Raw genomic sequence first — 12,760 nt, 5'->3', positions numbered from 1 at the left:
TTTACTAACTCGTTCTAGGTTTATTTGAAAACTAAAATTTCAGATTCTGCCAGGGTTTCTCAAACATCTTTAGTTATTTCTTTCTCTTACTAACTCAGATGTCTGAAACTGGAGTATTAGTTTTCAACATTCATTTGATCAAACCCTATTTTACCAAAAAATATGGAATTTGGTGCAGTGCCCCTTCCCTCCAGCCATGCAAAAACACAAACAAACCTTAAAATACAACACAAATCTATTCATTCTGTGTACAGTAGACGTGTGTAAATTGGCACACATTGTGTGTGTCATATTCAGAGACCACTATTATTGGTTATCTGTTTTGTAAGGCAGCTTTCAATGAACTTCATAAAATAATTTTACAAATATAAATGCTAAGTAGATATTTTTAAAATTGTAAAATCTACCATCAGAGGTAAAAAAGCAAACCAAAAATGTCTATATCACTGTACTATTATTATTATTATTACTGTACTATGAGAGCGTTGGCGCGCGCCCCGCCAGTTCTGATCTACTGGAGCATATGGTGATGCACATCAATCACGATTAGGTGTTAAAACTCTTGTGTAAATTTATTCAATATTTATTATGAGACAATAAAAATACTTGCTTGACGTTGAGGATTATACTTTGTTGTATTTAGAAGTGTTTGCAAATCATTTTCAACAAACTTATTTTAACAGTTCTGTGAAAGTAACTCATCTTTCCAATTAACTTAACTACTCAATCAAGTGTCTAAAATTTACATTTTAGAAGAAACTCCATTAACAGGAATGCGCAAATTACTGATCAACAATTTAGAGACAGGCCAAGTTAATTATCAACATATTTACTTATTACTGTTGTCAAAAAAGTTCGGGGATTTGATCTAAGTTTAAGCACCTCACATGCTCTTCGTTGGTATTCTTCGTATTTACAAAACTGTATTTGAAATTGTATTGTTGTAATATTCTTGTTCAGTTATATATATACACACAAACACACACACACACACACATATATATATATATAAATAGAGAGAGAGAGACTTGTCAGTACTAGTTATGTTGCAGTAAAACAAACTACTAAAATGAAGCATGAGCTGAGAAGTTGGAAAAATTAACAGACTTTCTGTAATTTAAGTCGTTATACAATAAGCTATTTACTCTACTACCTTACGTAAAAACAAATGTTCTAACTTCTATAGATTTTTATTTCACTTTAAACTCTGAAACAGCTCTAGGTTTGTCTCGCTCTAGAGGCTCCATGGAGTTAGTTTAGTAATATAACAGGGACGTCAAGCATCTACCACAACTTCCGTTTAGTAATATAACAGGGACGGCAAGTATTTCCCACAATTTCCGTTTAGTAATATAACAGGAACGTCAAGTATCTCCCACAATTCCCGTTTAGTAATATAACAGGAACGTCAAGTATCTCCCACAATTTCCGTTTAGTAATATAACAGGGACGTCAAGCATCTCTCACAATTTCCGTTTAGTAATATAACACGGACGTCAAGCATCTCTCACAATTTCCGTTTAGTAATATAACAGGGACGTCAAGCATCTACCACAATTTCCGTTTAGTAATATAACAGGGACGTCAAGCATCGCTCACAATATCCGTTTAGTAATATAACAGGGACGTCAAGCATCTACCACAATTTCCGTTTAGTAATACAACAGGGACGTCAAGTATCTCCCACAATATCTGTTTAGTAATATAAAGGGACGTCAAGCATCTCCGACAATTTCTGTTTAGTAATATAACAGGGACGGCAAGTATCTCTCACAATTTCCATTTAGTAACATAATATGGACGTCAGGCATCTCTCACAATTTCCGTTTAATAATATAACAGGGACGGCAAGTATCTCCCACAATTTCCGTTTAGTAATATAACAGGGACGTCAAGCATCTCTCACAATTTCCGTTTAGTAATATAACAGGGACGTTAAGCATCTCTCACAATTTTCATTTAGTAATATAATATGGACGTCAAGTATCTCCCACAATATCCGTTTAGTAATATAATAGGGACGTCAAGCATTTACCACAATTTCCGTTTAATAATATAACAGGGACGTCAAGTATCTCCAATAATTTCTGTTTAGTAAGATATAACAGGAAAATCAAGTATCTCCCATTATTTCCGTTTAGTAACAGGGACGTCAAGTATCTCCAATAATTTCTGTTTAGTAAGATATAACAGGAAAATCAAGTATCTCCCAAAATTTCCGTTTAGTAATATAATAGGGACGGCAAGTATCTCCCACAATTTCCGTTTAGTAATATAACAGGGACGTCAAGTATCTCCCACAATATCCGTTTAGTAATATAATAGGGACGTCAAGCATTTACCACAATTTCCGTTTAATAATATAACAGGGACGTCAAGTATCTCCAATAATTTCTGTTTAGTAAGATATAACAGGAAAATCAAGTATCTCCCAAAATTTCCGTTTAATTTGTGTATTTGTTTGAATTTAAGCACAAAGCTACACAAAGGGCTATCTGTGCTCTGCCCACCATGGGTATCAAAATCCAATTTTTAGCGTTGGAAGTCTGCAGACATACCGCTATGCCACTGGGGATCTACCGTTTAATAATATACAACACCGTCGTTCATTAGTTTGGTAAATTACAATAACAAATTCAGTCATCGCCCGTTACTTCCGTTCTGTTAGGTACAACCTTTCCGTCAGTCATCGCCCGTTACTTCCGTTCTGTTAGGTACAACCTTTCCGTCAGTCATCGCCTGTGATTTCCTTTTATTTAGGTAGAAGTGTTACATATCATGTGTGAAATGTTATTACATGGTTATTTTGTGAATCAGGTTAACGAAGAAAATATCATTGTGTAAGTGATCTTTTGTTATCATATAATTAAGTAAACCTTAAACATTCTTGAATAATCTTTTTGTATGAGATAATCCAAAATTTTGGGGAAGTTATTTCATGAACAGTAAAATGATTATTAAGAATACGTTAAATGTTACTTGTCTTATTTTACTAACACTTTACAACGTTTTATTACAGGTCTTCAAATATCTTAAATGCTAAGTAACTTAACATAAACAAATTCAATAAGTTATTCCCAAATTTCTTAATAAATGTGCAAAAAAACTTGTACATAGCACGAAACTTATAATAACATTTATTTTATCAGGTATGTATGTTTTTGTTTTAGAACAAAGTCACATTGGGCTATCTGCCGTGTTTACCGCGGGGAATCAAACCCCGAATTTTAACATTTACCGCTGACCAACCGATGGACTGACTTATCAGAAGCGCTCAGCTTATTTATATATATTTTTAATTATTTGAAGAAAGACTTGTTTGGTGTTAAGGAAAAGTTTTCTACTCATACTATACTTGAATATTTTAATTTTCTCACTCTGTTATTGTAATCAAGCATTCTTTATTTAGTTTCTCTTGAACTAAAATAAACATGACTTTCTCAATTGTTAGTTAGATCACACCCTTATAGCAGACTAGATCCGTCTTTCGTTAAAGATATCCACCATTTTTCAAATACAAATATTACCCTAGTCACAAAAACAGAACGGTCGTCATTAGTCGCTCATTCCTTCAATACGTTTGTTCTTTAGATTTGCGTATTAGAATAATAATTAGTTGTGAACAGAACATTTATTTTTTGAGAAATAGAAATCACTGTCTTTCGATCACTGACAAATTTATCCTTATTTTTCCTCCCATTTTCATTAAAAGACATTAAAATCTCATACAGTCTACTTAAGAGACAGCGTCTAATTTGTGAAAGATTTTAGTTGGATCTTTGATCAGTGATTTATCTGACAAGACAGGAATAATATTATAATTCAACAGAGAAAACAGAGATAATATAATTCAACACGTAAACGTCTTATGCAATATATATCGACATCATGATTCCACGATTGGTGTAATACCTTTAAGTTTTGTAAATTATCCTGTTACGTTGCACTGACAACTGATAAATATAGTTTTATACATAAAAGTTACATGTTCAGTATAACCTATGGGGTCACAGATATCGAAAGAAGGCTTAAATGAAGAATATAATTGTTTTCTCTCCAATATTTACTCGTCTTGCTAGAGCTTAATTTTATTCTTTATATCAGCATGTACCCATATGGAAATAACATCCTATACAGAAAGTCTTAAAAAACAATGAATTGTGCAAAAATAGCAAATTACTGCGTTTTTATCTTTATCCGTCATTTTGGTTTTCTATATTAAGTAAAATTAAACCCTCAGTGTGAACACGGCAAACTTTCTCCTTAAAAACGATAAATTATTGTCTGCATAACTTTAAAGCATATTTTTTCAAGAGCATGTTTTGAAGTTCAGAGAAGTCCTTTAAAATGTAAATGTTTTAATCAATTGACTACACTTTTGTTACTAATACATGACGCCAGTAATTGTATGAAAATATATTTATGAATGGAGGTTGTAATTAGCTCAAGCTTCTTATCTCAAAGTTATAGTGCTGCTATATAAACCTATAAATGTGGGCGTTTTGCAATAGTGTCCACTGCCAACTTGATTCAATTATATGCATACATACAGTATTACTGCTACAAAAAGTGTGTGTGTGTGTGTGTGTGTGTTCTGTCAAATTTATCATACATGTGCTTTTTTTTTGCTTCTTTATCATAAGTTCTGGAATCTGTGTGTCTAAAATTTAAAAAGGAAATTTCAATCAGTTCAATTGGTTCCTTTGAAGTACTTTCCTTAATCGTCCTTCTTTTTTAAATAATTCGTTGTCTGTTACACGCAAATTCCTGTTTGATAACGAATATATTATTGATTTCACGAGGAATTTCACCCTGCGTTTTATATTTGCAATATATTAGTTATTCCACTTCCGCATTTGATCAAAAATCCATAAATCAAAGGTTGGCGTTTTTATTTACTCTGTCAAAGTGTTCCTTTTTGGGCAAAGAACATGTACTGACTTGGATTCACTCGTCGATGCGGGTGTGTGAATGTGGATATGCTTTGTCTTAACATTGTAATAAATAAAAGCTTAACTCTGCATGTTTTGAGCTCTATAAATATAGATGTCTATAGCTCTAACTGAATGAGACAGCATGATTAAAGTTAGTGATAGTAACGTTCGCAGATGCTCTGAATTATACACTTTAACTGAACATCTCGCCCTAAGGGACGGCTGTAATGTTAAGCTTACATTGAACAAACATGTTATGTAAAGCGAAAAATAACAAAACATTTTTAAAGAATAGCTTTAAACAAGTATCTTAATAGTTTCTAATACTCTCATCTTTTATAGTAAAAATGCAAGCTATTTACCATGCCTAATCACGAAGGCAAGTACTACACCTTCTAGGTGGTGTAGCTAAGACTATATTGTTCCGTTACATTCTTAATAGAAGAAATGTCCAAAGAGAAACTTTCATCTGAACGAAACCTTAAAAAATGAAGTTCGTATACTTAAGTTAACAATTTAGGTTTTCTTGCACACCATCACACCACAACGCGTTATCTTGAGAAGCAATATGTGATACTTAGATTAAATTTTCTTACACACCACCGCGCTAAACTTTGTATTCTGCCAAGCAAGTTGCGATATACATGTTAAATCAATGAATAGTTTCTTTGAAGTTAACAATCAAATCTCAAAGAATGATCCAAATAACTATGAAAACAAATTAACATCAAATGTAGCTTTTATGTTTGTTATTACACCTCTAAATTAATATTACATACAATACTCTCGATCATTTATCTTATTCCATACCTTCATTACCTTAACGGAGCTTTTTCAAGGTTTACAAATGAGAGGGGTGTGTACACAAATGTCAGTAATACTGTTAAAAGTCAATCATGATTGATGAAGTTAACTTGTGCGAATCACAAAAAGAACCAAAATATGACATTAGCGTTGATGCTAATATAGCTAACTATTCAACGAGATTTTACATGAAAGTGACAATTAATTAGTATTGCTACCATATTGCTTCAATAGTTTAATGATACAAATCATTAAACAGTACAATTATCTTACTAACAAACAACAACAGTCTAGAACATTATAACTCAATAACTGTTAAACTAATCAATACATTTGTAACAATACAATAGATGTGAGAAAAAAGGTCCTCAATGATAACAATATTCAGGAATCGTGGATTTATTTAACAAGATTTTAGCAAAATATGTTTTTAAGGAATTAAGATTCTCAAACTCTGCATCTATTATAAAATTCACACAAATTCAACTTTAAGATCCATGAAGCATCTGTACAACGGTTAAGCTCAGGAATAATACACAATTTAACACTTGAATGAATTTCATTCCTTCAATGGTGGAAACTCTGGTTGGGCACTATGACTTATCCTTTGGAAGGATTAATATTATTATTATTCATACCCTGGACGACTTACTATTGGGCAACCAATGGGCTGACTTTCCATAAAAATTTTCCTTAACCCAACTTGTTAATTATAGCTAATTCTCAGAATTTTGCATATCTTGATTTTCGTAAATAACTCTTTGCTTTGTACTACGCTGGACAGTATTTAGAGTTAATATTCCTCAATCCACCTATAGATTTCCTATTCAGACTTAATTTTGTTGTTTACGCTGATTTGATGTCAGTGATAAGTTCATTAAGCAATTGCAAAATATGGTTCATGAAGTCGTAAATTGTTCATAAAAACACATTTGACTTTTAAATTACAACTTGTAAAAAATTAATTTCATGTTGAAACATTAAAGTATAAATAATCCTAATATAAACGCACTTTGCAACTAAAATGCACATGCAAACATTAGAAAGTATTTTATCTAACAGCTAAATATAAAGAAGTGCTGTTAAATATAGTATCCTAAAATAAACTGAATCATTCTTACCTGGAAAATATGGTTTTCTTTCGACTCGAACATAATCTGTCCCAGGAATTTCTATGAAACATTCAAAAATTGTGGCTTCAGTCGTTGACAGCTCTTTTATGCAGAATGTCTTTCTCAACTCAATATCAAAAACTTCTTCGTGAGAAATTGTATCGATTAAAACCCCGCTGACAAATCGAGGAACAGTATTGCCTGGTTCGGACAAGAATAACCCAATCTGTGGTCTAGGAAAGAGGCCTTTTGCTGAACAAGATACTTCCAGCTCTTTTGGCGAGGTCAGGCTGTGATTCACCAAAATGGTATTGGCTGGAGCTGAAAAAAAACAAAAACAAACTCTTAATGTACACCAAGATTTTTTACATTTAAGTCGTACCATAAGCTTTTTAAATGCACCTTCTCCAAAGATGGTTTGCTTGTGAGCACGCAAACAGACATCACGCATACGTACTGTTATCACATATGCATTATGCTCGTGCTCACTCAGTACTTAAAAATTAAGTTTGATTGGTTCAAAACATGAAACCGTCATAAATCCAGCTCGAAAAAGCGAAAAGAGAGAAAGGAAAATGAAAAAAAAACGAGTTTGAGCTGAGAACTAGGAACCGTATCTTGAAAAAAAAGAAGTTTGAATTGAGAAGTAGGAACCCTATCTTAAAGTATTTTGTAAGTGATGTAAATAAAGAGAAAAACAACACGCTTTCACAATGAGAATGTGCTAGTGGACCTGGGCCTAACAACGTGGACTTAAACTTTCCGTTGGAATCTGGCACTGCTAACTTACCGCAAGAAAGCACCTCAGTAACAGACCATAATCAAAAGGATGCAACTGAATTTTTATTTTATTTTCTTTATTTTATTCTTATTATTTTTTACACAAATGACCCAAGTATGCGGCCAGAGAGATTAACTGATTTTGAGAGGCAACATATCATCAAGTGTTAACTTACGGAATAAGCTAACTCTGTGCTATTAGATTCTGATGGTCGAACATTCCCAGAGTATTGCGTGTATTCGTAACTACCAAGTGGCCGTGAAGAGGTAGAGAGAGATTGGTTAACTTGGAGCAAGAGTAAAGGAGCTTTATTTTGAATCTCTTCGTTGCTATTTTCTAATTCGCTGGAGAATAAGTCTTGTAGCGCAAAAAAAGAATATCTCAACTGGCGTAAATTATATGAGTATGAGAGGAGTAGTCAGCATCAGCATTGTTACAGGCAATGGAGAAGCCTTCAGCAAACTTTACTGGAGAGACTTTAGGATGCAACCTTATTTCTGGCATCTTGAAATTTAGCATTTGGAGGAAACAGTTCCACAATTAACGATGTTTACAATGGCAATTTCTTGGATGTACTTGAACTAATATCGCACTATGACCTCCCTCTGTATGATCACTTACCAAAGGTAAAACAATGTCAAGAAAAGGGAGAAAAAATACAAGCTCATTATCCATCTTGGGAAAGTTAGAACGAATTTATTGAATTATATGGTCAGCATATTTTTAACACGATTGTGGCAGAGATGAATGAATCTGTTTATTTTTCTGTAATATGTGACGCTATTCCAGACACTCCCACAAAATGTACTTATCCTGAAGTATGTGCACAACGATAAAGAGATCGGAGAATGGAAAATTTACAAACGTTTTATTGAGTTCATTGATTATGCAAACAAAAATGGGCAGGAAATTGCAGAAATGCTGCAACAAGGATTAAAAAACGTGGAACTGACATCGCTGATTGCAGAGGACAAGGTTTGACAACAGAGACAATATATCCGGAAAAGTCAACGGTGTACAAGCTCATATTCTTGAAAATAAAAAACATTTGCCACATATTCTTATTGCGATTCTCATTCTCTGAATCTAGTTAGTGCATGCTGTAGAATCGTGCTCCGAAATAGCCACTTTTTTGGCTGTGTAAATCGGCTATACGTTTTTCCGTCTACATTCCCGAAAGATGGAATAATTTGAAAGAAGAAACAAGTTGCTCTCTACATCGTTTGAGTGAAACAAGGTGGAGCTTTCCAATCGAAGCAATTTGCCCTGTTGCAAAGCACCTTCCCAGCATTATTGCAGCTATAGATAGCATAATTAAGTCTAGTAAACTATCTAACGAAGCCAAGTCTGAAGTAAAAGGTCTGAAAAGCTACCTCAAGTCTTTCACTGCAACTGTTTTGGGTAAAAGAGAGTTTTGAAGAGAGATATTTGCTTTTTCAGTCTGTAGGTATTTCGTTAGACTTAGAAGCAGCCAACATAAACGATCTACAAGAGGAGATGTTTTTGAGAAACTAGTGGAATGCCACTAGAGTTTAAAACTGCGGCAACTGTAATGGAAGTAATTTCTGTATTAAACCGACAAATAGCGATATCATGACGAAACTGCAAATGATGTTAGAAGTGAAAGTGCAGATACTACGTTTTGCTATACAGTGTATTATGTGGCAATATCAATCAATTAAGCAGTCGATTTCAGTCCGTTAGAACAAATATGTGGTAACTTTGCGGTAGTTCTGAAGTTTAGGAGCATGAGTGCTGATGAAATCAATACATCGTGTGAAAAGCTAGTCAGTAAATATTCGCAGGATCTGACAAACTCTTTGGGATGTGAAGTTCACCATGCTACTTTTCAAAACAGTTTAGCGCCTTTGGACCTACTGAATGCAATCTAAAAAATGAAACTGCAAACTATTTTGGGGGAAATTTGCATCGCTGTTAGAATCTTTTGCACACTGCCTGCGACTGTTTCTGTAAGAGCTTTCAGTAAACTTTAAATCATCAAACGTTTTCTCCGATCCACTGTGTGTGTTGGGACAGATTCAACAACGTTGCCATTCCCTCAATCGATTTAAGACATCATTCAGGGCTTTGCGAATAAGAAAGCGCGTCCGTGTGTTCTGTATACAGCTTAGAGAGCCACCAAAAGACCAGAGCAAGAGAAAGGACAAACATACAGGTAGGAATAGTTTTTTTTTAATTTATATAATATACATAAGTCTGTATATATATATATTATTATAATTTGGTATGCACCCCAGTGGCACAGCGGTATGTCTGTGGACTTACAACGCTAGAAACCGGGTTTCGATACCCGTGGTGGGCAGAGCACAGATAGCCCTTGTGTAGCTTTGTGCATAATTAAAAACAAACAAACAAAAACAAACAATAATTTGGTATATGATAATTTATAGGTTATATTTACTAATAATATTTATTATTATTTGTTAAAATACAAATCAAATAAATTATAATTAGAAAGTTGTTTACAAGGAAAATTCTGTCAATGTGCACCAGCTAGATTGAGAGGGGGGCCGTTTTTATAGGAATCCCAAAATCCTGGCTGCGGCCCCGTGTATACATACTAGATAATGACAGGTGTGTAAAAATAATATTACGCACGAGTCAAAGCATACGATTTTATAAGACGTAACCGTTTTAACAACTTGAATTTAACACGGCATATAAACATGTATTTATTGCACAAATATCGGGTTTACCATGAATTTATTTTCTTGTTGTTGTTGTTATAGTTCTTAACATAGTTTAATTGGTTTGATAACGAAACTCTACGCTAAACATTCATGTCATACTAAAGGTAATAAATCATTTATTTTATAAAATAAACAGTTTTACAATTTCTTATTTAAGGTGTTCATTAAATTACGACATAGCTCGATTACATTCTTTTCACGCTATTTGAAACGATAGATAAATATTATCTATTCGTCATACAACAATAGTTGAAAGTAAATGGTAATCTTCAAGTTTTATTATAATTTTAATAACAGTATCCTACGACACAGTTTTCCGGAACATGCTAGAGTTAGTAGATTTATATATGAATAGGAAAAGTTAATTAATTACTCTATTTCCATTCATCATCACTCAATATCAGTATGACTGGCTTACCATAAACAACCATCTCTTGCTCACGAGAATCCTGATTGACTAACGAACTTACGACACACGTATACGTTCCGGTCATGTCAGTTGTAGGGTTGATGATTCTTAGAGCCCGGTACCGAGAGAGAGAATCCACAGGGTCAGCAACAAACGTGTCATCTAATCGACCTTGGAGGAAACCGGACACATAGCGATTACCAAGCACTGGAATCCACTGGTAAACGGGCTTTACCTGGTGGTTATAATACCATTTGACCACCAGGCGCAGGTCATTATGGGTATAAGAATATTCGCAGTCTAAAGTGATGGGGACATCAGTCCCATTCTTCACCCAACGTGGAACTGAGAGCCTCTTGATCTTTACCGCAGCGATATCTAAAATTTATTTAAGAGAATAAACACAAAAATATAAATAGCATAATAATTCATAATACTATTTCCTGCATAACATCTTAGCTTTTCTAATTTTATTTGTATGACTTATAACTATTTAGAAATACTCATAGTACGATAAATTGGATGGACTAAGAGAGTAATTTTACGACATATAAATTATGTACAAGATACAAGAAAAGCTTTCAGGTTTTGGTGCAAAACTACACAAAGGGATATTTGCGCATAGACAATTTTAATTTTGAACTGAAAGATAGCTTATCAACACCACCTACTAAAACTTTTGGACTACTCTTGTCTGACCGGGGGGGGGTCGTTTTTATAGCGCAACCACGGCTTCAAAGTACGAAAAATTTTCTTTCCACACTTTATTACAGAAGCTGTGGAATCGAAGCAGTATCACCAGCAGCTTGGTCATTTCCATTTAAAGGTAGTGGGTACTTCACCTTCAAATTCTGGCTCATATGAAGCGCCGCTTCTTTCCTCCGATTGTTCTTCGACTTCGGCATCAGTTTTGCTTTGAAGCACTAGATTTTTTTGCATCTATAATAATAATAATCAGTTTGTGTTTGTCCTGAAATTGTACGTGCACCTTACTATCTTAACGCGCCCACTTTATTTCAATGTATGTAAACAAATGTCGGATGTAAATATACTTTAGTAAACATTTGTTACAACAACATATTAAAAGCTTAAAATTTTTAAAAAGATCTAACATTAGGTCGTAGAATAAAGCTATCAATAAATAAGCTTATGTTAAGTACGGTGAAGTTTAGCTAATTAAATTGAAGCAAAAAACGTACATATGTTAGTGTTAATTTATCTCTTTATCGAATATAGGCCGTGCTTAATAAAGGCTTAACTAATGTTAGGCCTAAGACAAGTGGACACAGATATGTGCCTACGATTATAATTATTTCATAGTATTCTAGAAATCCTGTATTTTAAGAAGTACTGCTGCATTAAAGATGCTATTTTGACCGCAAATGTTTTGCGAGTCTCTGCTTGTTAGGTATATTTCTTCTTCAAACCACTGGGTAATGGCTCTACCCAACATACATACTTGTATCCTGACTTTAAACCTTAGAGTAAAAGGTAATACTTCTTTAAATACAGGATATTTAGAACAATACAAAAGAATTCTAATCGCAGAGACCGAAATATAAGTTCACTTGTCTTAAGCCTAACATTAATTAAGCCTTTTTTAAGAATGGTCTATGTTCAAATTATTCTAGGATTTTAAATTATTTGTGTTTTCATTTAAGAGTTAACATTTATTTTTTGAAAATGCTATTACTATTTATTTTTGAATTATCAACTGCTTCTTAGCATTGCTTTAGCCACATTTTTTCTTTCCTTGCTAGTAGAAACAATAGATTATGGATATCAGTTTCTCTGATTCATCATCAGGTTGACTAAAAAAATTGAGAAAGCCTTGTCAACTTGACCAGACTGACAAGTTTTACCGAAGTTGTCCAGAAATTCCGGAGAAGAATAAATAAAACATCATTCTCAGGAAATAGTGGGGTTTTATTGACATTTAAAGAGGATATTATTTAATTCCTGCTGTATTTGCTTCTAGCAATGATAAAAAAATTATTAAACTCAATAAT

The 12,760-nt window shown here is 33.5% G+C and overlaps 1 protein-coding gene across 1 annotated transcript in view; it reads right to left on the bottom strand.

The window, feature by feature from the left end:
- LOC111089044 overlaps positions 1–11,656 on the bottom strand; it is a 34,138-nt gene extending 22,482 nt beyond the window's left edge. The window contains exons 1-3 of the mRNA XM_022400714.1: positions 11,551–11,656; positions 10,761–11,129; positions 6,860–7,171 (exon numbers count right to left, since the gene is read on the bottom strand). Of these exons, the coding sequence (XP_022256422.1) occupies positions 6,860–7,171; positions 10,761–11,129; positions 11,551–11,656 (787 nt within the window). The remainder of the gene's footprint in view (positions 1–6,859; positions 7,172–10,760; positions 11,130–11,550) is intronic.
- Between the last annotated feature and the right edge of the window lie 1,104 nt (positions 11,657–12,760).

Source organism: Limulus polyphemus, unplaced genomic scaffold, assembly GCF_000517525.1.
Source record: "Limulus polyphemus unplaced genomic scaffold, Limulus_polyphemus-2.1.2 Scaffold5093, whole genome shotgun sequence".
NCBI classification, from domain to species: Eukaryota; Metazoa; Arthropoda; class Merostomata; order Xiphosura; family Limulidae; genus Limulus; species Limulus polyphemus.
This window is presented reverse-complemented; position numbering and strand designations above follow the sequence as displayed.